Here is a 25,327-nt window from a genome sequence, read left to right as displayed (position 1 = left end):
CCTGAGATTCGTGTTCCAGGGCCGCATTTATCAGTTCAGGGCCCTCTGTTTTGGCCTGTCGACAGCTCCACAAGTGTTCACCAAAGTTCTGTCGTCAGTAGCAAAAAGGCTTCATCTGGACAGGATACGAATCTCCATGTATCTGGACGATTGGCTTCTCAGGGCAAGTTCCAGACAGAAGTGTGTGGAGGACTTACAAAAGACTTTAAGGCTGATGGACAGCCTAGGTTTGTTAGTCAACAAGGACAAGTCGTGTCTCACTCCTTCTCAGAAGATAGTTTATTTAGGAGTGAGACTGAATTCAGTTCTTTTTCAGGCTTTTCCGTCTCGTCAAAGGATAGACTCTTGCCTGAACAAGATAGACGAATTTCTCGTCAGACAAACTTGTTCAGCGAATCAGTGGATGAGCCTTTTAGGAACCTTGGCCTCGATAGAACAATTTCTAAGTCTGGGCAGGCTCAACATGAGACCACTTCAATTTTACTTGAAACAGAAGTCGCAAAGGAAGAAGTTCCCAGACTCCTTTGCGTTCCCCATCTCGGAAGGGATCAAGCAGGACCTCCTTTGGTGGAAATCAGAAGGAAGGCTAGAGGAAGGCTTGGCTCTAAGCCAGTTGAGCCCCAACCTTACGCTCTTGTCAGACGCTTCGGACAAAGGGTGGGGAGCTACTTTGGGGAAAAAGGAAGTGTCGGGACTGGCAGATTCATCAGAGAAGCTGGCACATAAATCTGAAAGAGTTAAAGGCGGTTCATTTGGCTCTTATGCACTTCCAGACAGAGGTAAGAGGGAAAGTAGTGCTGGTTCAAGCAGACAACACCACGGCTCTCTCTTACATAAAAAAAACAGGTGGGGACACACTCGTTCTCTCTGTGCGAGGCAGCGAGAGACCTACTCATTTGGGCGAAAGAGAACAAGGTTGTCTTGAGCACAAGGTTTACTCAAGGCTCGAAGAATGTAAAGGCGGACATTCTCAGCAGGAGAGAACAAGTCCTCTCCACAGAGTGGACTCTACATCCTCAAATATGCAAGAAGCTTTGGGAGATTTGGGGATGTCCTCATTTGGATCTCTTCGCCACGAACAAGACGGCTCGTCTACCACTGTATTGCTCCCCAGTTCCAGACGAGGAGGCTCTTACAGTGGATGCCATGCTTCTGGATTGGTCAAATCTGGACCTTTATGCTTATCCACCTTTCAAAATGATAAGACTAGTTCTGACAAAGTTCAGAAGTCATCAGAACGTCAGGATGACTCTGATAGCCCCCTTTTGGCTGGCCAGGGAATGGTTTCCGGACCTACTACAGCTGTTGACGGACTTTCCAAGAGAGTTACCGTTAAGGAACGATCTACTCAGACAGCCCCATTTTCTGAGGTTTCATCACAACTTGTCCGCTCTTTGACTAGTCGCCTTCAGATTGTCGAGCATCTCCTCAGAAAGAGAGGATTTTCAAAGAGAGCTTCAAGGGCTATTGCTAGACCCAGAAGAGAATCCTCTGATCGAGTGTACCAAGCTAAGTGGGTCCAATTCAGAGCTTGGTGCAAAGAAGAAGGAATTTCGTCTTCTAAGACCTCTATAGCTCAGTTAGCTAACTTCCTTCTTTTTCTTTGTGAGTATAAGAAGCTTTCTACCCAGACGATTAGGGGTTATAGGGCTATGTTGTCTTCTGTGTTCAGACATCAAAGATTAGACATTTCTAATAATCAAGACCTCTCAGACCTGATTCGTTCCTTTGATACGACCAAGACAAAGGAGTCAAGAACGGTAGCTTGGAACCTGGATGTAGTTCTCAAATGGCTGATGTCCGATAGATTCGAACCGATCTCCTCTAGTTCTTTTAGAGATCTGACTAGGAAAACTCTTTTTCTTTGTGCTTTAGCATCAGCTAGAAGAATCAGTGAGCTACATGCTATTGATAAGAGAGTCGGATTTGCTAAGGGTAATGCCATTTGCTCATCAATGCTGCGTTTTTTGGCTAAGAATGAAAATCCCTCCCATCCTTGGCCTCGTTCTTTCTCTATAAAGAACATTTCGGAGTTAGTGGGGCCTAATGAGCCTGAATGTCTTCTCTGTCCAGTGAGAGCACTTAGACATTATGTGCAAAGGACCAAAGGTATAAGAGGTAAGAGTGATAACCTGTGGTGTTCAGTGAAAGATCCTTCTCGTCCTCTTTCTAAAAATGCGCTCTCCTTCTTTTTATGGAATTTGATTTCTGAAGCACACGGACAATGTCAGGACTCAGATATCAAAGTGTTTAGAGTCAAAGCTCATGAAATTAGAGCAGTGTCTACGTCTATGGCGTTTAGACGTAATCTGTCTTTAAAAGACATTATTAAATCTACATATTGGAGAAGCAATTCTGTCTTCGCATCTCATTATCTGACAGATTTGCAAACCACATATGAAAATTGCAGTACATTGGGGCCATTCATTGTGACTGACACGGTATTGGGTGAGGGAGAGAAGGATGTATCCCATCCTCACTAACTTTTCTCCTTGATTATGGTTTTTTAGTTTTAAGGTTGTCTGAAGATACAGCGAGTTTTTTTAGTATCTTTCAGTCTTTTAATGTCTTGGTGTATTTCTTAACCGGGTGTGGTGATCCCTCATTTTTCATTGTGTTTTTTGGTGCTTTGTACTGCGCCCTGAGCAAGGGCATTATAGTCTTGTTCGTTATGGTCATATCCTCAACGGCAAGTACTTATTATTGTGTCCGGCACACAGATCCATATATCCTGTCGGTACAATAAAGGCCAGCAGACTACAGAGGCAGTAACCACTGAGTCAGCAGTCTTTAAAGGTAAGGAACCTATATCTTCGGATAATTCCAACAGTTGTTATTTTAGCTGCCATTGTCCCACCACCTAAATGTGTCAATCAGCTATATGTAACCACCGGGTAAGTTATATAAGTGAAAATGACATTTTTATGATAATATAAAGTTTCACTTATACTTACCCGGTGGTTACATAACAAAGCCCGCCCTCCTCCCCTCATATGGACAGATAGGCATGAAACTTCTGATTTATTGTTGGAATGGTTCCCGGTAACCCAGTAGAGGGATCACCTGTCAAACCATTAGTGCTACCGCGAATTTCAAATTCTGCCGTGACGTCAGGAGACGACAGCTATATGTAACCACCGGGTAAGTATAAGTGAAACTTTATATTATTATAAAAATGTCATTTCTTCTTACACGATATACAAACCCTCAGTCCTCTACATTAGCCAGTAACTGCAGTCTGGTAGGCGGGTAGGCTCGCCTGACTGGATGTAAACACTCACATTGCAGTGCACCACCTGAACACCTGAATTAGCCCTGGTCATCTGACCAGCCTAAACAACACCCCACAAAAATTACCAACACTTTGGTGAAATTTTAACTGCCAGCGCTGCCAACGCTGCAGGTAAACATTGTTACCGAGTCACCTGTCCGTGGTTGGCAGCGTTGCTGCCAGCCGCTGGCCGACAGTGACTGCTCCCGTCAATCACTTTTGGTTCGCCCACCTGTCAAGACGTTACTTGCAGCGTGCGAACTTTGGGTCACAGCCTGACTCCCTACTACGTTGGATAAGATTGTTGACGTCCTTTGCTTGTTTTGGATTTCGCCTTGGCTTTTCTCTGCTTGTTTGATGATGATGGACTCAACTGCAAAGGATCCTCCCCCAACTAAGTCTCCTCGAAGAGGCAGCAACTCATCGTTCCTGTACCACCTGCAAACAGAGGATGAGTGCACTCAAATACGATTGACATTCCTTGTGTATTTCATGTAGGAAAATTCAATGCAATTTAGGTTGTAGATGTGATGAGTGTAAGGACTGGTCTACGGATCAGATGTGGGCATATATTAAACATAGGAAAGCTCTTGCTTCAAAGAGTAAAGGTAGGGTAGTTTCAGCAACTAAACCCAAGGAGTCAGTACTGTATAAATAGTTAGAGGATAGGTTGACATTGAGTATGTCTGGTTTATTTACGACACTGATGTCAAAGTTGCAGGACGAGATGAAAGTTAGCAATAGGGAACAATTTACTAACCGCTCTCTTCCAGCTCCCCTGCCTGTTCTGGAACCAGCCCTGACAGGTGCCAGGGGTCATGGAGATCAAAATGCTTCTTGGCCATTGTCCTAAATTTTATATACTCACTCGGATCTGGTTATCCTGTCTTGCAAGTTTTTACTCTTGCTAAATATAAGTTTGTTTGAGTAGCAGATACCCTGTCAGCAATATTCTCCTCTTACAGCTTCATTTCTCTCTACAAACTTCAGCTTCATATCCGACAGATTGCTGTCTGTCAACAGTTAATGGAGTCATCTCATATGGTTGGTTGCATCTTTGCCTCGTGCTACCTGAACATGATCCTGTAAGGGTTGGTTCTTCGCTTCAGCTTTTCATAAGTTGTATTATAACAGAGGTCTTTCTCATTCACATTTGGTCTCTGATCCCCTTTTCCTGCCAAGAGCAACCAGATTTGCTAAACAACAGCATTAGTAAGCAGTAAATGTACCGCTCTGTTAAACTTCTCTGTTCCAGAAGTCTTTTATTCCGCACACCTTGGAATGTGGAACAGTCTCAATTCAGAGATGATGTGCAATTGGAACTTCCAAAAAGTTCCAGGAAAGATGCAATGCATTACGTACCACCCAAAAGCAATTTTCTGATGGCTGGTATTTGCAGCAGCGTTGCCAACAGTGACACAGGTAACTCATTTGTCTAGATTTTACCTGCAGTGTTGGTAGCGCTGGCAGTTAAAATGAACCACTTTGTTGGTAAATGTGTGGGGATATAGTTGGGGCTAATTCAGGTGTTCAGGTAAGTATTACAATAGTTTTATTATGAAAACTTCTTGCTTCTGACAGCCTGAGAGATGCTTGAACAGGGGACTTAAGGATACATTTGCTTTAGTCTGTAGTATGTTGTAGTATTTTGATTGTTACTTGGGGAAAAATGAAGGCCTTTATACTAATGTAATCCTAATACACGTCCTGTATTTTTATAATGATCAGTTTCTTTATCTTGCAGATAAGTCGTGACGCACCAAATGCAAACTTAGTCAGGGTCCTCAGAAATTGAAGTTGAAGAACATAATTGTCAAAAAGAAGTCTATTTCTTGATCTTGTTTGGAACTTCTGTAAGTATTTAAAAGATCATTTGTATGTTAATGAGTTCTGTTGTTCTTGTATGGTTTAAAGTTTTAACTCGTGAGGTTAGGAACTTTCTGTTTAGGTTTACTAGCTCTCTTGGCATCAGAATTGAAAAAATGAAATCATTTCCTCCCACAAGGATACAAACCTTCATCTGTCATATGAGAGTGCAGGCAGTCTCCAAGTTATGACACATCCGTCCCCACGGTTTGTTGTAGGTGGAAATCCAGCTGAGTCAGAATAATAAGTGACTGGCAGCATAGTGTGTTGTTCCTACACAAATGCAAAGCTTTGGTCTTTACTTTCAGTGCAAGCTGGAATGGCTTTTTAACTTGTAAACAAGGTACAGTGGACCCCCTTATTCACAAGGGACGTGAACTAGACACCCTCCCTGCGCGAATAACTAAAAACCACAAGTACTTAAAACCTCTAAAACTGCTTAGAGCTGCCTATTTTGTTAGTTCAAACAAAAGAAAAACCCTCTAAAAAGGCTTATACCTGAATATTTTAAGTGTTATCACAAATACTGCATTTTGTCATGAAACTTTTATCAAAATGCAGTACTAATTAGTGAATATTTCTCAATGAAATATACTGAAACAGGCAAATTTCCCACACATAATGGGTAGCTATGGTCCGTAAGAGAAAACCCCCAAATAGGTGAGTCTGCAAATCTTCGGAATATGAATACGGAGGTTCCACTGTACTGTAGTTAACTACTGATGGTAGGAATGTAAGCCCCGCCCACCTGTCGGTACAAACTTACTTTACTTCCAGCTGCAGTCGAGTATAAACATCTCCGCCCAACTTACCATATGTTCCTACACAAAATACGAAACTTGGTCCTTTACATTAGGAATTACTTATGGCATGGCAGTAACTACAGTCCAGTAGGCTTTGGCGACCAACCTACCTGGATGTAAACATTCCACTTTGCTTTTCGGCCATTGCGTTATGCAGACGTATTTTCATGAACTATTGCCTGACTGTCATTAAACTCATTTTGTTTCTACACATTATTCAAACCCTCAGTACTATACATTAGGAGTTACCTGTGGGGAAGCTGGAAAGCGGACGCTAAACTTTTGACCAAGGTGGTTAAGAAGTAACTACCATCCAGTAGGCTGCAGATCGGATTACCTGTCTGCCTGGATGCAAGCATTCCAGTTTTGCTTTTGGTTGATGCATACTATGCATATGAGTTTTCGTGAGCTCTTGCCTGACTGTCATTAAATTCGTTCTTCCTGGTGGGATCTTTTCACGTGGTCTCAAATATCACATGAGAACTCATACAGGAGAAAAACCATATACGTACTTTCACTATATGTCAAAGAAGTTTTTCTCTCAACTTATTTGAAAATTCACTGTCTAATGTATTGTAGTATGTAGCTGCATGCATGGAGGGAGACTCAAATTAGGTGTCCATCTTTCAAGATTTATTCTACTCTTCTGGCTTACAAACATACATGTGGTACACAGAATAGTAACACAGTAGATAATTACAAAAGTATTGTTTTTCAGTATCAGGAACAGTAACATTTCAGTACATCACACCCCTCCACGCCTTAGGAAAGATCTTACAAACACTTCAGCAAAAGTATAAAATAATACAATACAAGTACTTATAAAAATATAGGCAACTCACAGATCAAGGCGTTGGACAGGTTTACGTATACGACTTGAACGTCTCACTACAGGTGTGTTCACAGGACTAACTCTGTCAGTTACTTCACTAACATTTTCAGAATCTTGCACATTAGCTCCACTATTTTCATTCAGTTGAAAATTGGATTCAGAGTTAGGTCAGAAATGAGATCGTTCAAGACTTTCATTAGCAACCTTAAAATTAGCATCACCTTCAATTTCACAAGACGGTTTTACTTGTTTAAACATTTGATCAAAATGTTTATGTACAAGTTCTCCATCACTACTCATAATTTTACATGAAATGGGACCAGTACACTCTTCCACAATCCCTGGACTGTTAGGTGGTCCTGCCCTGGAATAATTCTTGAAATATACCTGATCACCCTCTTCAAATTTCTCTGCAACTCTTTCCCTATTACCTTTGGAATTTCTAGCTTGGGCTCCCTGCATTTTTACATGATCATTTAATTCAGGTCTCAGTAAATCAAATCTTGTTTTCAATCTTCTTTTCATCATAAGTTCACAAGGAGGAATACCAGTTGTGATGTGAGGCATGATACGGTAATCAAACAAAAATCTATGCAAAATTTCATGCTTACTTCCTTCACATTTTTTCCAAGTAGTTTTAAAGGTTTTAACAGCATTTTCAGTTAACCCATTAGTAGAAGGATGATACGGAGCACTAGTAACATGATGAATTCCATTCTTAGTTACAAAACTCTGAAATTCTTCACTAACAAAAGCTGTAGCATTGTCACTCACTATTACATCTGGTAATCCATGTGTACAATATATATGTCTTAATTTAGAGTCTGTAACTTTAGAAGTACAACCTTGAGTGGGAACAACTTCTAGCCATTTAGAATACACATCGATTACAACTGAAAAACTTTTGCCCTTCTATAGGTCCAGCATAATCTATATGTATACGAGACCATGGTCTACTAGGGAACTCCCAAGGATGCAATGGCTGTTTATCAATGGCACAATGATGATACTGCTGACACATTTTACATTAATTTACTTTCCTCTCTCAATCTTTATCAATATGAGGCCACCATACAAAACATCGAGCTAAGTTTTTCATTTTCACAATACTACCTGGATGAGTGTCATGAAGCTCATCAATAACCTTATATCGTCCCTGTAGCGGTACAATAATTCTATTTCCCCATAAAATACAACCTTGCAATACTGTAAGTTCATTTTTTCTACTAACATATGGTTTATAATCTTCATTTAACTCAAAATTATTATCCCAACCATTCAGAATACATGACCTTACCTGAGATAGTACAGGATCTCTATCAGTCCATCTGCGTATATCAGAGGAATTAACATTAGTAGTATCAACATGTTCAAGTAACAAAACCTCTTCTCCTGCATTCGCAGGTTCAAATTCATTAATTTGCATAGGAAATCTGGACAGACAATCTGCATTTGGAATTTTACACCGTGGTTTATACTTCAGTTTATAGTCATAACCAGAAAGAACTAATGACCATCTAATGATCCTACCAGAGGCTATATGGGGTACTGCCTTACCTTCTCCCAACAAACCTAGTAAGGGTTTATGGTCAGTCCATATTTCAAACTTCCTGCCACACAAGTATTTATGAAATTTATTAACTGCCCAAATTACACTTAAACCTTCTTTTTCAGTCTGACTATAATTCTTTTCTGATCTAGTTAATGTTCTGGAAGCATATGACACTGGTTTTAATGAACCATCTTCACTCTCTTGCTCCAATACTGCTCCAAGACCAAAAGAACTAGCATCACAAGTCAAGAATAAGGATCTAGCAGGATTGTAATGTACAAGTAAAGTATTTAAGTAATTCCTTAGCTTTTAAAAATGAATCATTTTCTTTTTCTCCCCAAGACCAATCTGACTTACTCCTTTCTAAAGCATACTATGGTGCCATTACATTAGAAATGCAGGGTAAAAATCTATGGTAGTACTTAACTATCCCATTAAAAGTACTCAATTCTGGCTTATTCTTGGGCACAGAAAAGTGATCAGTAGCCCTAACCTTTTCATCAGAAGCATCTACTCCTTCAGCATCTAACCTATGACCTAAATGTTGAACTTCTTTATTCATGAATGAACATTTATCCTTCTTTAACTTTAAACCATTAGAACAAAGTTTATGCAAAACTAATTCAAGTGTTTTCAAATGGTCATCTTCAGTAGGACTGGTAATAACGATATCATCCAAATATACAGCAACATTGGGTATATCTTTTAGAACATTTTCCATTACTCTTTGGAAAATACCAACAGCACTATTCAATCCATATTGTAACCTTGTAAAGGCAAATAATCCCTTATGGGTATTAATAACCATATACTTCTGGGATTCAACACTTAATTTTAATTGATGATATGCATGACTTAAGTCAAGTTTAGTAAAGGATTTACCTCTTGCTAAAGTAGCAAAAATATCTTTAGTAATAGGTAATGGGTAAGTATCGATACTACAAACAGGATTTAATGTTTCCTTAAAATCAGCACAAACAAATTCTAACATTTTTACCATCTGACTTGACAATATTAAATGTAGGACTTGTCCATTCTGAAAATTCAACAGATTTAATTACACCAATGTCTCGCAATCTTTGCAGTTCTCTCTCCACCATCTCTCTTAAATGATATGGAACACTTCTAGCATGTTTAGACACTGGCACAGCATCAGATTTTACCTTTAAGGATACTTCAAAATCCTTTAAACATCCTAACCTAGTTTCAAATACACTCTCATATTTCTTCAAAATATTTGCAATCTCATCCGACCCATTATCAATGGAATGTATAGTAGATTTAAGGTTAAAAATGTTTGGCCAATCCATCTTCATTTCATTCAGCCAATTTCTACCCAACAATGAAGCACGATTGCCTTTAATAACCACAATAGGTAACATTTTGCATTGTGAACAATATTTTACCTTAACCATTGCAACACCAAGAATTTCCAATGGGTGTTTATTATAATCTGTAAGAGCAATGTCAATAGCTTGTAACTCTTCTCGAGAAATACAAAATTTCTTAAATGTGTATTCACCAACACAAGTTACAGCAGCACCTGTATCTAATTCAAAATCAATGTCAACATTATTCAGTTTCATATTAACAAAATATTTACTACTGGTATGTAATTTCAAATCAGTTTTAGCATCTAATTTCAGCACATCATTTATTTCAAAAAATATGATACTCATTTCCATTAAAATTATGCCCAGCAGGATTCAACACTAAGGTTAAGCCTCTGTAATTCTGGTACATCTGGCTTCGAAGGACTTTCATTCGCAACATTTACTGTTTGATTCAAGCCTGCATCCACTTGATGTTGAGATTTCGGCACTTTACCTTGCCGACATGCAACAGCAATATGTCCCATTCTATGACACTTTCTACACTCACTATCGCAAAATTTGCACACATTAGCTAAATGGGTAGAATTAGTACACCTATAACATCTATCATTGTTGAATGCTTTATTCACTGGTTTCACATCATCCTTCTTCTGAACAGACTGTCTACTGTAGATTGCCGTTTGCTGATCTTGCATAAAAAGCGGCGTTTGTTTCATTAACTTCAGTAGCTTCCGCAATTTGTAAAGCTTTATCATAAGTTAAATCTAGCCCCTCTTTGCACTCCAAAAGCTTATTTGCTATAGGCGGTCCCCGGGTTACGACGGTCTCGGCTTATGACATTCCGAGGTTACGACGCTTGTCAATAGACATTATTTCCAGGGTTACGACGCCTACCACGCTCATCTGGCAGATGAAATATGACACCAAAAATGCAAAATAATCAATATTTGAAGGTTATTTTGATGAAAAATGCCATAAGAATGCAGTTTACATAGTTTTCAATGCACCCAAAGCATTAAAAGTAAGGTTTTCTTAGGATTTTTGACGATGTTCCGGCTTACGACGATTTTCGGCTTACGATGCGTCTCAAGAACGGAACCCCCGTCGTAACCCGGGGACCACCTGTACACTTTTAATGAACTCCAGCAATCAACTGGTCAACTAACATCTGGTTTAATGAATTACCAAACTCACAATGTAAGCCCTCACGGGCTTTAAGGGAAAATTGGGTTTACTGAAAAGCCCATGAAAAAGGAAGTCCCTCCGGCCTTCCTTCGGTGCCTTCCATTCCACTTGCCGAAACTTAGTACGTTCAACCCTTGGATTCGTAGTACCACAATAATACTTCTTAGCAATGCTGTTAAAACATCAAAAGTTTTACTTACAGGGGTAGCAGGCGCAACCAAATCCTTGAGAACTTGATACTGCCTAGGCTGCATACCAACTATAAGTGTATGAACTTTCTTGGATTCCTCAACATCTTTTACTGCACAATAGCACTCCAACCGCTCCAAGAAACTTGTAAAATCCTCTTCTCCCTCGTGGAACACCGGCAGACCTATTCCAGACGACATCGTGAATTACTCACTGTAGATACCTCTTGTAGCTATAAAAGACGACCGATTCCCATCAATTCATCTTCGTAACCATCCTCAATCCTCGTCGCCAACAATTATACGTGTAATGTATTGTGGTATGTAGCTGCATGCATGGAGGGAGACTCAAATTAGGCGTCCATCTTTCAAGGTTTATTCTACTCTTCTGGCTTACAAACAAACACATGGTACACAGTAGATAATTACAAAAGTATTGTTTCTCAGTATCAGGAACAGTAACATTTCAATACATCACACTGCGTTAAATGGTCCCTTGAGGAGAAGAAAGTCCTCCTCTTCTGCTTCACCTACTCAAGGTATGAAGGGTGGAGCAGATGTAAGAATCTAGTATTCGGGGAAAAAATAAAGGAAGCGGATTTACCAGCTGAAAAGGTTGCAGCCACCACAACGAGACTTTTAACATCAGTAGTCTCACAGATTATTAAATATCTCCCAGAAAAAAAATAGAAAAGATAAAAAAAGAAGCCAAGTGAAAAGCAAAGGGTGACCATGGAAAAAAAGAAGCAGGTGAACAACGGGAATATAGAAGTATTTGGAACAGAGAAGAAGAATGGGTATTGATACAGGCAATGGAGTATGCCAAAGAAAAGTTCACTAGACAAAGAGAAAGTTGCAATGAACGGCAGAGAATATTCCATCACCACTGCCCAAATAAAATTGGCATACCAAGAGCAAAGCTGACCACCCAAAAATCCAATTTCCTCACCCAAAGCATTTCACAGAAGAGGAAATTGAAAAGACGAGGGAGAAAGTTAAGAACATGGTAAAAAACAACAGATGCCCCATTGAGGAGTCTTTGGGACTGCCAAGGGATAACATTATGGTAACTACAGATCAAGTCCAGCAAAGATCAGCACCATTGACGCCTCAGAGTACCACAACCTCAAGGCAAATAAGACGTGATAGGAAATGCTAGGAAAGACGAGTGAGGATGACAACACAGAACCGTTGGGCTCCCCTTAATGCCTCCGACCCTTAATATTCTTCCCAGATTTTTTTGTATGAGTTACGATTCCTCACTCATTTTTAAAAGGCCCAGAAGTCTGACTCTTGATCTTGCAGTTCTTGTACTCCAATCAATTTGTCAGTGACAGGGCACTCTCCTTGTTCTTTTGATCAGGAGTATGCTGAACTCCAGTCAGTTCTAGAGACTCAATCAGATTCCTCCCTCCAATAAGTGAGTCTTCCCATTGTAAAGGGGTAAATTCTATTTTGCCTAACCATACAAACCTGAGGTCCTTTACACTAATGCCCACCTCATGCCACCCCTCAATCTGAAACATGAACCGAAATGCAAATTGGAAATATTTACATCTGAGCAGGCGGGTCTCCCTGCCTACCTGACGGTAGTTACTGCCTAACCCACCTTGTTTAAGATTTGAACGGCCATGTTCTAGCTTCGCCATAAGTAATTCCTTAGGTTTGTATAGATGGAATGAATACAATTTAATTTTAAACATTGTGATTTATCTCCACAGTCGAGATTTAGCTACTGGCACGAAGCTTCAATCAGTCTTGCCATCCCAGGGACCTCAGGTTGCTGGAGACATGTGACTGTCATTTAGGGTTCCTGTCTTCTGTTTTGCATGTGCCATTGTGAGAATTGTCAGACAGAGATCTGACTCTTAAGACCATCTCTCGTGTCGCTCTGACTGTGGCGAAGAGGACAAACAATATTCACGGACCTCCTTTGATGCGAGCAATCAAGTGATGGGAATCAATGCCTTGCGACTCCGTCTCAGTAAGGAGGAACGATCTGTTTGTTCCATTTGACAACATCTTCGAGGGTGTGTGGTGTGAGAGAGAGAGGAGAGAGAGAGAGAGCGAGAGAGAGAGAGAGAGAGAGAGAGAGAGAGAGAGAGAGAGAGAGAGAGAGAGAAACTTTTGTGGTTGGTATTGCTGTTAAGATCGTGTGGTGTGTGTGTGTGTTTTTTTTTTTCGAAAGAGTTAGCGGTTGGATTACTTGTTGGTGAGTTCTGGGTTGTTTACTGGTGCGGTTGCCGTGTCAGAGTCAGTCTGTGATCAGAGCCTGTGGTGGAGAGTCAGTTTTTGGCAGCAGTCTTGAATATTATTGATGGTCAGTTGTCTTTTGTATTTTTGAAGTTGTTTGAATTATTGTTGATATTGTATGGTTGAAGGTTGTTGTGTCTGTGTTGTTGAATTTGTTGTGCTTGTGAGTCCTGTTGTGTTGTAGATGAGTTGTTGGAGTTGTGAGTAGTTGAGTGTTGTTGTTGGTGAATTGTTGTGGTTAATTGATGTTGTAGGTGGTGTATTGACTAGTCGTGTTATTATTTTTTTATGTTGTTAGTGATTGTTTGTGCAGTGGTCTTTTTTGCTGTATAGTTATTGAATTGTTGTGTTGTTGTCCTTGTTTTGTCGTTTGTGTATTGTGTTACGACGGCCGTATCCAGCGGACATTGCAGCTCCTCACCCTGAGTGTGTCAAGTATATGGTAAGTACATGTGTTTTGAGAGTTTTTGTTTGTTTAACTTGTGATCCCGCTACATCAGATGTTGTAGCAAGCTTCAAATCCATAAGCATCTGTTGCCAGGTTCAAGTCCTGTTTGATCCCCTCTTCCTTAGACTGTGTAGTCGATGACCCATATCAGTTGCTTTGACCTATTAGGGTGCTGCGGTACTTTCCAAAAAGGCTCAGCATCTATAACCTGGATGTCGTCGACTTTTCATTAGCAGTAACTCAACCAAAGAAGAAGTGGCTAAGGATGTGTCTTTTTGGCTTCATGAGATGATCGAAAGGAAGTATGTACTCTGCAACTGGCAATGACGATACCTGTACACTGCCCGAGAGCTCACAAAGTCGATGGCTCGGTCCATCCCTCGAATTCCAGAAGTCTGACATTTGATCTCGCAGTTCCTATACTCCGATCAGTATGTCCTTGCTCTTTCAACCAGGAGTAGCAATCCAGGTGTGACAAATTCCAGTCAGTTCAAGGAGACTAACTTGGATTCCTCCATCCAACAAGTGAGTCCTAATGTAAAGGACCGATAGTTTGTATATTGTGTAGGAACAAATGATAATTTTTAAAAGTACCGTATATACTCGCGTATCATGCGACTTTTGAAGACCTAATTTTGGAGCTGATTTTAAGGGGGTCGCATCTTACATGAGATATGAAATTCGAGTATGTAATAATCATATATTAGTATCGTATGATAAAATACAAACATGGAATATGCATCTTTTCCATGGATCTTTTAAAAAGTCATGTTTTACTTCACTGCATCCAATAATATTATATATGTATTTTCATATTACTATTTGTTTGTATTATAAAATACAAACATAGCAATCATGTTTTGGTTTGAAAATCTGCTGACCAAAACATTATTGCGAGTAAGGTTGTTTTGCTGTGTTGAACTCAAGTCAGAACGACTTTCTTGCTTCTAGTTAGTGCAAATGAATCTCAAGATACTCTATTTATACGAGACAAGGTTATTTTACGTTATACAAAGTGTTTTCAAGTGGAAATATCACTTAAAAACGTATCGTTTGTGAACGAGATGTAGTTATTTTTTGTTAGTAGATGGCGCTGAGGGCATGTTTATTGCGTAAACAAAAGTGAACAGATTCCGTTCGATATTTTCACTTTATCTCATCAGAATACTACGAGCTTTACGTATTTATCTTTTATTGGAGTGAAAACATTAAAACGTGTTCTTTTCATGCCCAATAGTTTTGATTAAAACACATTTATCTCATTTTGTTTACGATTGAGTTTGAAGGTACTATACCGAAGTTTGCAAGTTTCATACATATAGTACTACTATCGTGCATTGGCAACAAAGATATAACTCCAGTAAACTTACGCCATCAAACACAACCATATATAAAATTGAGTGAAAATCATTTTAATCAAAACTTCAGGTCCTGAAAGAACACATTTTACTGTTGTTTTCATGCCGATAAAAGATGAGTACGTAATGTAACGGTAAAGGTTTGTACTACGATGAAATGAAGTGAAAATAGCGAAAAGAATCACGTAATATTTTCAAATAATAAACATGCCCACAACGCAATCTGTTAATAAAAAAATACTTTAGTTCACAAGACGTATTTAATTCATATTTTGACTTAAAAACACGTAGTAAAATGACAAATTACCTTGTCTTATATAAGTAAAGTATCTAGATATTTACGCTAACTAGAAGAAAGGCAATTTGCTCCGAATTTAGTTAAATATGGAGAACTAAACTCTTATTCGCCATCAGCTGATTTCTAATCCAAAACACTGACGTTTTTATTAGTATTTTATGATATAATATGAGAATACATACAATATTATTGGATACTGTATTGTATAACTTTTTAAAAGAATCACAGAAATGCATATTCATTGTTTTTATTTTGTAAATATACTAGCTGTCAGCTGCCTGACATCACTCAATTAGGTATGCCGATGTTGGTCCGAATCTGATTCCCGTTTTGTGTCCATTTTTTTTTCTACTGATATGTCATAGTCAGAATGCATTGAACCTCCAAATCGGCTTATATTAATAAATTACGTACTAAATTACATCGTATATGTAGTGTACAGTATACTGAAGGCTAGGCTACTGTATTTGTAGATATACAATATATGTACCACGATATCATCATTTTATACGCGAGGCTAGCTTGTTAAATTATCATAAGCCAATGTGCATTGAACCCTGAGAATTAGCTGTAATTGATAATTACTATACCATATATGTATAAAGTATGCTGTGTAGTGTAGGCTAGGCTACCCTATATGTAAAGATGGAACTATTTACCCTAGTGTAGGCTAGGCTAGTATAATATTCTTACGGAAAATTAACACGGGCCAACTTACGTCCTAATTGATTTGTAACTGGTTGGTCATAACCGATTGGTAGTAAGTCGAATACTACCTGTAACGTAAAAATATATCAGTCATATTCTCCTTAACGTCATTTGTAACATAACTATGGTAATTTTTTACTATCGTACAATGGTTGAAATGCAAGCAAGAAGGCTGTTGTTATCGGATTGGTTGTTCAAAGCAAATCAGCTTTTTCTGGCTGTATGCGTTTTCCAAACAAGTACAATATCATTACTATGATACTTTTGGCATTCTCTTTTACTTTTTTAAACTTAACTAGAAGATGGTATAGATTAAGAAATGGAGGAAAAGGGGTTAGCCTAACTGAAAAAATGGAATAGATAAAGAGGAGGAAAAGAGGTTAGCCCATTGTTATTTGGTCTTGTATATTTAACTCGCTTATAAAGGACCTGAGGTTTGTACAGTTTGGAAAACATACAATTTATTTTAAAGAATTGTAATATCTTCATATAATTTTCATAATTAAATGCATTTTTTTGTGATAAAACTATTAAAATAGCTGTGTATTGGTGTTTTATAGGTTTTTTGGTCTGAACTCAAAATAGGCAGTTATGAGCATTTTTAGAGGGGTGTCAAGCATTCATGGAATTTAGGTATTCGTGGGGTGGTTGTGGTACTTATCCCCTGCAAATACTAGGTTGATTGCATTTGTGTTTGTATTTTTGCAATATGCAGACCCACAAATCATCTGATAAGCCAGATGAGTGTAAGGTTGGTACTAAGTACTAAGCATGTGTGCCCTGGTACTACTTCCATGCCTTGTAACCATTACCACTCGTTGATCGATGTCGATCCTCATTCTTTGCACGAAAAGCAGGGAGCATGATTTTAATCCAGAAAGTGTCTGCGATGAATGTCGTGACCGGTACCCTGTGCAATGGGTGAGGTTTTCGCAGAGGAAGAAGTACGTGAAAAAGGCTTCTAAGGTGTCATCTGATGAAACATGTCCCTTATCACTCTCATGGTTACTGATCCCTTTGGTTCATTCCTATCTCCTGCAAAACTCCCACACATTGTTGTCATTCCTACAAGAGTGATTTTCCCCTTGTCGTCTTCATTTTTCATCAGGCGAAAGTTGCCTGGGGGTGGGAGGGTGGAGGATTTCTGCTTTGTGGTCTCTGTTTGTTTGGAGGGGGAGGAATCCCATTCTGAGTGAAGAGGGGCTTCTCCTACATACTAACTTTTGCAGGTGTTGGAGAAACCAAGGATCTTTGAGTGAGAGACTTGCTCTCTCTAGGTCTCTCGGGTGAGCCTTTGGTACACAGTTAGCTCAGCCACCTGAGGGCCTCTCAAGGCCCTCTGGTGACTGCTGCACCAGTCATTGTGATTACTGCCACAGTGACTGTGTCGACTGAATGGAGAACCACTTCTATGGCAGTGGTTCCTACAAACACCACGCTCATCCTTTATGCGTCTGCGTTTCCACTGCCATCCTTCGGATGGAGTGATGCTTTTCTGCACTCCCTGATAAAGAAGTTGAAGAGGAGCCAAAAGGTGTCATATTCGTCGTCTGCTGCCGCCTGCCCCCTTCTTCTTCCAAAGTTCACAAGCAGAGGTGTGCTGGTCTCCAAGGGGGCCATTGTCCCTGCTACTAGTTCCAGGAGGTCACGTTCCCAGACTAGTGTAGAGCCTACCTCTGCCTGAGTTTCCCCTGACATTCCAGTAGAGGGAGCAACTGATGTTTGCACCTCACATGATGCACCTCACATGACTTGGGAGCTCCAGGTGGGCGGACCTCCAAGGAGACCCACATCACTTCAGGTACTTGGGTTTTTTCAAAACCCCTAATCACCTCTACCAGTCCATGGGCTGGTGTAGTCTCTTCTACTTCTGTGTGGGGTCCCACAGACCTCCACAACACCAGTATGCGAGAGTGAGTGAGTGCCAAGCATGAAGGTGCTGCCTCACCCCCTGCCAGTGCTCGCCCAAGTGCACGGTCAGGGTCTAGCGTAGGTGTAGCTGGCCCATGACTCCGCTCAATTGGAGAAGCTTCGGGGAGGTCCCCCACACAGTCTTCTTTGCATGTAGAAGCCAGAGCCTTGAAAAAGACTGGAGCACATCAAGGGTACAGCCCAAGTGCACACCCAAAATTTTCCGATCGCTCTTCCCGGTTCAGCCCACGCCCACATTCACTCAAATGAGCCCACTTACCCGGGGGATAGATTCTGGGCATGATCACCTGAACCCATTCCCTCTCCTCGAGACAGCCCCTGCCCACATTTGTTTGTGGGGGTTTGCTCTCCTAGCCCCTTGGCGTGATTGCTCATGGTTTTCCTCTTCTGTCAGGGCTTCGGCTTCCAGCAGGTCTAAGAAAGGTGCCCGGCCCCTCTCACCTATCCCCTCTAGAAGGGATTGTGATTTGAATGTCATGACCAAACGCATCCCTCACATGAAGGCTTACATTCCGGGTTTGGTTCTTGGTTCGACCCGGTCGTGTGCCCAAGTGGTCGAGAAGGGGCCAGGGGGTTCTGTTGGGGGTATCCCTCCTGCTGGGAGAGTAGCCCAGGAGGACCATGTTCTAGAAGGACCCAAAGGCTCTTTCCCACAGGACACAGGCACCCCTGAGCTGCAGGGGTACTCTCGTGGAAATTGTGTGACTGATACAGAGCAGAGACCTGGGTAGTGGATGTCCTTCGGGTTGGATACCAACTTCCCTTCAAGTCTCTGCTACCTCTCACCAAGCAGTCCATTCCATCTCCAGGCATACATTCCTGGTGTTTACATGGAAATGGAAACCTTGCACTTGGGGGTGGGGAGGTGGAAGCAATCCTGAAGAGATGCATGACAGACTGGTCCCCAGGCTTTTACACCCGTCTTTCTTGCAGAGAAAGCGACAGGGTGTTTAGACCAGTCATAGACCTCTCTCCCCTGAACCAATTCGTTCACCAGACTCGTTTCACAATAGAAACAACACAATCTATGCTCACAACCATCAGTGAGTCCACCTTCATGCTTACGGTGAATCTGAAAGATGGACGTTTCCAAATACCGATCCATGGTCCTCTCGCAAGTATTTCCACTTTATCCTCATAGAGACGGTGTTCCCGTTCAGGGTACTCTGTTTTGGGCTCTCAACCACTCCCAGTATTCACTTGAATGTTCACCATGAGGTATCTTGGACAATTGGCTAGTCCTGGTGAGCTCGTTCTCAGTTGCTCCAGCACAAGGATCACCTTTCAAGTTTTGCCACAAACAGAGTTGTGGTAAACTTTGAGAAGTTTGATCTCATACCCAAGCAGAGGATACAGTACCAGGGCATGCTGATAGATATGGCAGCAGTGAGAGTCTTCCCTTCAGACTCGTGTATTGGCAGGTTCAGGGAGGCAGCACAGTTGTTCCTGTTTCAATCAACATGAGCAACCAGCTCAGCAGTGGCAAGTCGTTCTTGGTCACTTGTCGTCCCTGGAGAAGCTGGTCCCTCATGACCGGCTTCACCTTAGTTCCCTTCAGAGAAGGATGGAGTTCTGGTCTCTGGCAAGGGACTCCCCATGCCTTCCCATCCCTCTCTCGGAGAAAGTGAGACAGGACTTATCCCGGTGGCTAGATGACAGGAACCTTGTAATAGAAGTGTGTCTACACACACACTAGAGATGCTTTTGTTCTTGGATTCATAGACCGAGGGATAGGGTGCACACCTGGAGTAGTTGCTGATTTCAGGTGTGTGGAGCCAGAATGACAGACACATCAATATCCTGGAGGTCATAGCTCTTCAAGTGTTTCAGGATCATATTATATAGATATATATATATATATATATATATATACACAGTAATACCTTGAGATACGAAAGCTAACACGAAAAATTTTACTGCTCTACATACGAAAAGTTTTCAAGATACGAAAGGTTTCTGAAAGTCTGAGATTCGCCCCATAACAATTTTGAAACTCGCCCCGCACGCCGCCATCTTAGTTATTGTAGACTCGCCACCATCCTCCTGCTCTCCCATTGGTTCCTGATGCTAGCCATGCCATGAGATCCTTCTCTCTAATTGGCACAGCATCCCTCCCATCATGCATCTTCTATACTTGAGGTGTTTGGGCATGCCTTAGCTCGGCCACTCCGCACCCGAAACTTTACTGTACGCAATCGGCATTCGTTCGGTCCAACGATTTCGTTTAGTAACATAAATTCGTTTAGTGATTTCGTTTGCAGTACATATTATCGTGTTGTGAGAACCTAATTGGTATACGTGCTACATACGTAACTTAATTACGTACAGTACATAGAGTCATGGGTCCCAAGAAAGTTGCTGAAGTTCACAGAAAGAAGAGAATGCTTTCTATGGAGACAAAAATGGAGATAATTAAAAAGTATGAAGCTGGCTTGCGGTTGAGTGTGATCGCTAAGGAATACGGCCGAAATCCATCGACGATAGGCACCATCCTTAAGTAGAAGGAAGCCATCAAAGCAGCTACACCTTCCAAGGGCGTGACTATTTTTGTCCAACAAGAGGAGCCATGTGCATAATGAAATGGAAAGGCTGCTTCTTGTATGGATCGAGGACAAAGAAATTGATGGCGATACGATAACCGAGACGGCAATCTGCCAGAAGGCCAGCGCTATTTTCGGCGATTTGATTGCCCAAGCCGAAGACGACGGCGGAGAGGGGACATCAACGGCAACCCCAGAGTTCAAGGCTTCTCATGGGTGGTTCGAAAAAAAATTCCATAAATGGACTGGCATCCATTCGGTGGTGAAGAAATTTAAATTACGTAAAGTATAAAAAAGTAAAAAGAAACGTAAAAATAAAAAAAAAGACAAAATAATTTTATTTAAGTTTTTTAATTTTTTTTTGTAAAGTTAAGTGTTACAGTTTTGTTAATGTGTTTTTGTAAAGTTTAGTTTGTTTTTTCTGACATTTTTTTTATGTGTTTCGTAAAGTTAAGTGTACGTATCTGCCGTTTGTCCTCCTCCTCCTCTGCCTCTGCCCCACTTTCAGAGATAGCCTCACTTGAAAGGTAAGCTTCCACATTTTATGTTACAGGAATAATATTTCTTGTACACTAATATACACTTTATTTACAGGTTTTGCATTTATTTTTTATTCTTAATTTAAGTATTGAATGGTCAAATTGTTGTAGTAATTCATTGTTTTATAGGCCAATTTAGCTTTATTATGAAATTTAATGGGGTGTTTTTGGAGGGCTTGGAACGGATTAGCCATTTTACATGTAAAATGCGTTCCAAGATACGAAAAACTCATGATACGAAGGCCGCCTCGGAACGGATTAATTTCGTATCTCGAGGTACCACTATATATAATTATATATATTATATATATATATATATTATATATATATATTATATATATATCTATATATATATATTATATATATATAATATACTATAGATATATAATATATATAGATCTATCTATCTATCTCTCTATCATCTGTGGTGCTGATGAGCATCAGTACCCTCATCAGTATACACAGTCCCCGGTTATCAGTGGCCTTGATTATTGGTGATCCAGTTTTATGGCACTTGTCTAGTGCCGCTGATAAGCATTGGGCGCTGATAAGCATTGCTGCTCTCTGGTTATTGGTGCTGAGCCCCACTTAAGAGTGATGCCGATCTCCAGTTATCAGTGTCAATAAGCCTAGATAATGCTGAAAATTGCTGATTTCCATTTATCAACAATTTTCAGTTATTGTCGCAAAATCAGGAATGAAACCTCTGCCAATAACTGGGGATTGGCTGTATGTCATTAAGTAAGGAGTGGGGCGGGGGGTGGGGGGGTGGGGGGGGGGGGGGGGGGGGGGGGGGGGGGGGGGGGGGGGGGGGGGGGGGGGGGGGGGACTGGCTTAACTTCAACTCTATACTCTATATGTGGTGGTGTAAGTGTATGAGTGGATGACTGCACACTCAGTGGAGCTGTTAGTCAGGCACATTCCAGGGGACTGAGACTTGCCCCAACACCCAGACATTACCGAAGATTCTCCAGTATTTGGGACTTCCAGCAATGGATAGACACAACAGAGACTGCTGTGTTCTGTTGGATCGTTCTGGTACCATGGACAGTGATAGAAGATGCCTTTCAACTTCCATGGGACAATCTCGAGGCTTATGCCTTCCGTCTGTTTTGTTTGACCCATCGGGCGATCAACAGGATGATCTTGGTGGCTCCCAAGTGGCCACATGCCAAGGGATATCCAGACTTACTAGTTCTAATGTCTGAGAAACTAATGTACTAGCTGCACATAGAGAGGTATTGCCAGGCTGTGGGAGGTCTGTCACTTCACGCCTGGAAACTATCCAGTGCCTCATGCAAGCGAGAGGTTTCTTGTCGCACTCCATCAAAGATTTCTTGGTATTTACGTATTCATCCAGTGCAACTGAGTGCCAGGAGAAATGGGCCGTCTCCTGTGGTTGGTGTCATCAATGGGGTTTGTCTCTGGTAAGAGCTACTCTTCCTTGTCCCTCTTCACCAAAAGAAGCTTTTCTCTTCATCTTAGATTGTTGGGCTACAGAGGGCAGTTGTACATTCCTTATGTTCAACTGACTTGGGCCACTGATCTCCCATCCTCATGTGAGATCTACAAGCAGTCCCTGGTTATCTCTGGACTCAGGTAATGGTGATCTGGCTTTATGGCATTTGTCTAGCACCATAAAATCGGCGATTTTTGGCGCCATAATGTGTCGATTTCCGGTTATCAGCACCATAAGCCCCATAAATCACAGAGTTTCGGTTAATGGCGATTTTTGCTTATCATCAAACCCATCAGAATGGAGCCCCTGCGAGAATCATCAGCCAGAAGTATGTTTCAGTTGACTCCTAATCATCTTTCTGTGTACTGTCCAGTAGAACAGAAGTCTGTATAGGTCATCTGCTCCATGACAACCTCCTTGACATGAACAGGGCTTTCTCCTGGATTTGCCGGAAAATCTGGAGGAGGTTCTCGGCAGCTGGCAACAATGTCGCCCGTACAATATCTTTCTACCTTTGGGTCTTTGCCCATAAATCCATGTTTTATTACCCAGCTCCTTTAATAGGACAGGTTGCATCTTGCCTAAGGTGTGCAGCTCAAGGTGAGAAGGATTTGAGACTGACTGGCCTCTCTTGTTTCCGTGTTCTACTTCTCTTCCTTTGGGCTTAGAACAGGACTCTAACCTACACTTGCTGGACTGCCGTTTGAGTAAGTCTACTCATTGAGCTTCCTTTCTATTTTTCTTATTAGAATCATAGAAGCAATCCTGCTCATTCCTCTAGGATGGGAGGAAGGAGACTGACAATAAGGTAAACCTTTCTCGGATCTATGCCTTGATGCCTCCGACTCTTGACCCTTAATGGACAGATTTCTCCTCGGGAGTAGTCCTCATAAGGAAGAAAAACACTAGGTACTCCGACTGTTATCCCATTCAAACCCGCATGGATCAAAATCTTGTCTCCTGCATGCAGGATGACCCAGCAAAAGCCGTTGCCCAACCCAATCCCTTTCATTACCAAAAATGTTTCTATTGACACTCTGTCACTGAGAGTAAACTGTATTTGGACACAACCCAGGGTATTTAACCCTTAAACGCCGACTTAGTATTTTAACGTCGACATTTTTTGTTGTCTACTCTCTCGGGTGCCGACTGGACGTATTTTACGTTGACATGCAAAAGTTTTTTTTTTTTAAAAACAAATTCGCGAAAAATACTTTTAGGCCTACCAGCCAAAAACTCTTGAATCACGCGCCTTGGGGGATGGGGGAATGCTGGAGTTCACGGATCAAGGTGTTGTTTTGTTTACAATCGTTACGCAGGCTCGTCAAGCGTGAATTTCTTTCGTGTCGCACTAAAAAACTTATCCCCTGTGACCACATCTCGGAAATTATTTTGTCACTTTGACATAATTTTTGTACCATTTTTAAATTAGCCGTTACATGGAGTATTATATATGAAAATGTGCGCATTTTTATGTAGAATACAAAAAAAAATACTCATGATTGTAGCTTTTATCAGTTTTGAGATATTTTCATATAAGTAACGATAAGTGCCAAAATTTCAACCTTCGGTCAACTTTGACTCTACCGAAATGGTCGAAAAACGCAATTGTAAGTCTAAAACTCTTATATTTTAGTAATATTCAATCATTTACCTTAATTTTGCAACTAATTGGAAGTCTCTAGCACAATATTTCGATTTATGGTGAATTTATGAAAAAACTTTTTCCTTACGTCCACGCGGTAACTCTTCCGAAAAAAATCATACATGCGATTGTGGTAATGTTTGCACCATTTTAAAATTAGCCGTTAAATAAAGTTTTATATATGGAAATGTGCACAATTTCATGCACAATACAACTAAAAACAACCCATGGTTGTAGCTTTTATCATTTTGAAATATTTTCAGTATAAAAAATGATAAGTGACAAATTTTCAACCTTCGGTCAAACTTTGACTCTACCGAAATGGTCGAAAAACGCAATTGTAAGCTAAAACGCTTACATTCTAGTAATATTCAATCATTCACCTTCAGTTTGCAACAAATTGGAAGTCTCTAGCACAATATTTCGATTTATGGTGAATTTATGAAAAAAATAACATTTTCCTTACGTCCACGCAGTAACTTCCGAAAAAATCATACGTGTGATTGTGGTAATGTTTGCACCATTTTAAATTAGCCGTTACATAAAGTTTTATATATGAAAATGTGCGCAATTTCATGTGAAATACAACAAAAAATAATTGAAGGTTGTAGCTTTTCTCATTTTGGAAATATTTGCATATAAATCACGATAAATAGAAAAAAAAAAAAAAACATTTCGGTTCATCAACTTTTACTCTACCGAAATGGTCGAAAAATAAAAAAACGCAATTGTAAGCTAAAAATCTTACAGTCTAGTAATATTCAGTCATTTACCTTCATCTTGAAACAAATTCGAAGTCTCTAGCACAATATTTAGATTTATGGTGAATTTAAAAAAAAAACTTTCCTTCCCTCCGCGCGCGGATTCTCCGCCACAAATCTCTGAAATGCATACGTCCTATTCTCGGAAATATTTGCTCCGTTTCATCATTAGGTCATTTCATAGAGTTTTATATATGAAAATGTGCGCAATTTCATGTAGAATAAAACGAAAAATATTTGAAGGTCGTAGCTTTTCTAATTTCCGAAATAATTGCATATAAAAAAAAATATATAAAAAAATTTGACATTCGGTCAACTTTAACTCATCAGATATGGTCGAAAACTGCAATTGTAA

The 25,327-nt window shown here is 40.5% G+C and overlaps 2 protein-coding genes across 5 annotated transcripts in view; one reads left to right on the top strand and one right to left on the bottom strand.

The window, feature by feature from the left end:
• Positions 1–25,327, top strand: part of LOC135204766 (gastrula zinc finger protein XlCGF57.1-like) — a 236,252-nt gene that overhangs the window by 192,242 nt on the left and 18,683 nt on the right. For 2 of the 4 annotated variants that reach the window (XM_064234931.1, XM_064234929.1), the window contains exon 2: positions 5,016–5,124. The exons of the other annotated variants lie outside the window; for them this stretch is intronic. The gene's annotated coding sequence lies outside the window, so the exon portion shown is untranslated. The remainder of the gene's footprint in view (positions 1–5,015; positions 5,125–25,327) is intronic. 4 annotated transcript variants of the gene reach the window in all.
• On the bottom strand, positions 7,818–10,003 carry LOC135204581 (uncharacterized protein K02A2.6-like). The gene is made up of 3 exons (XM_064234735.1): positions 9,488–10,003; positions 8,747–9,360; positions 7,818–8,583 (listed from the first exon to the last, which is right to left on the bottom strand). Exons 1-3 carry the CDS (start codon positions 10,001–10,003, stop codon positions 7,818–7,820), a joined length of 1,896 nt encoding a protein of 631 aa, XP_064090805.1.

This window comes from Macrobrachium nipponense, chromosome 47, assembly GCF_015104395.2.
Source record: "Macrobrachium nipponense isolate FS-2020 chromosome 47, ASM1510439v2, whole genome shotgun sequence".
NCBI lineage: Eukaryota > Metazoa > Arthropoda > Malacostraca > Decapoda > Palaemonidae > Macrobrachium > Macrobrachium nipponense.
Note: the sequence above shows the minus strand (reverse complement) of the source record. Positions and strands in the feature narration are given on the sequence as shown.

Bases quoted from the DNA above. Each gene is read 5' to 3' on its own strand.
- LOC135204581 (XM_064234735.1), bottom strand. From the start codon at position 10,003: ATGAGTATCATATTTTTTGAAATAAATGATGTGCTGAAATTAGATGCT. The intron at 9,361-9,487 runs GTAAAATCTGAT...TTGAATTTTCAG, and splicing joins ATTTTGAAGTATCCTTAAAG to AATGGACAAGTCCTACATTT. The intron at 8,584-8,746 runs GTACTACCATAG...CAATCCTGCTAG, and splicing joins ACTTTTAATGGGATAGTTAA to ATCCTTATTCTTGACTTGTG.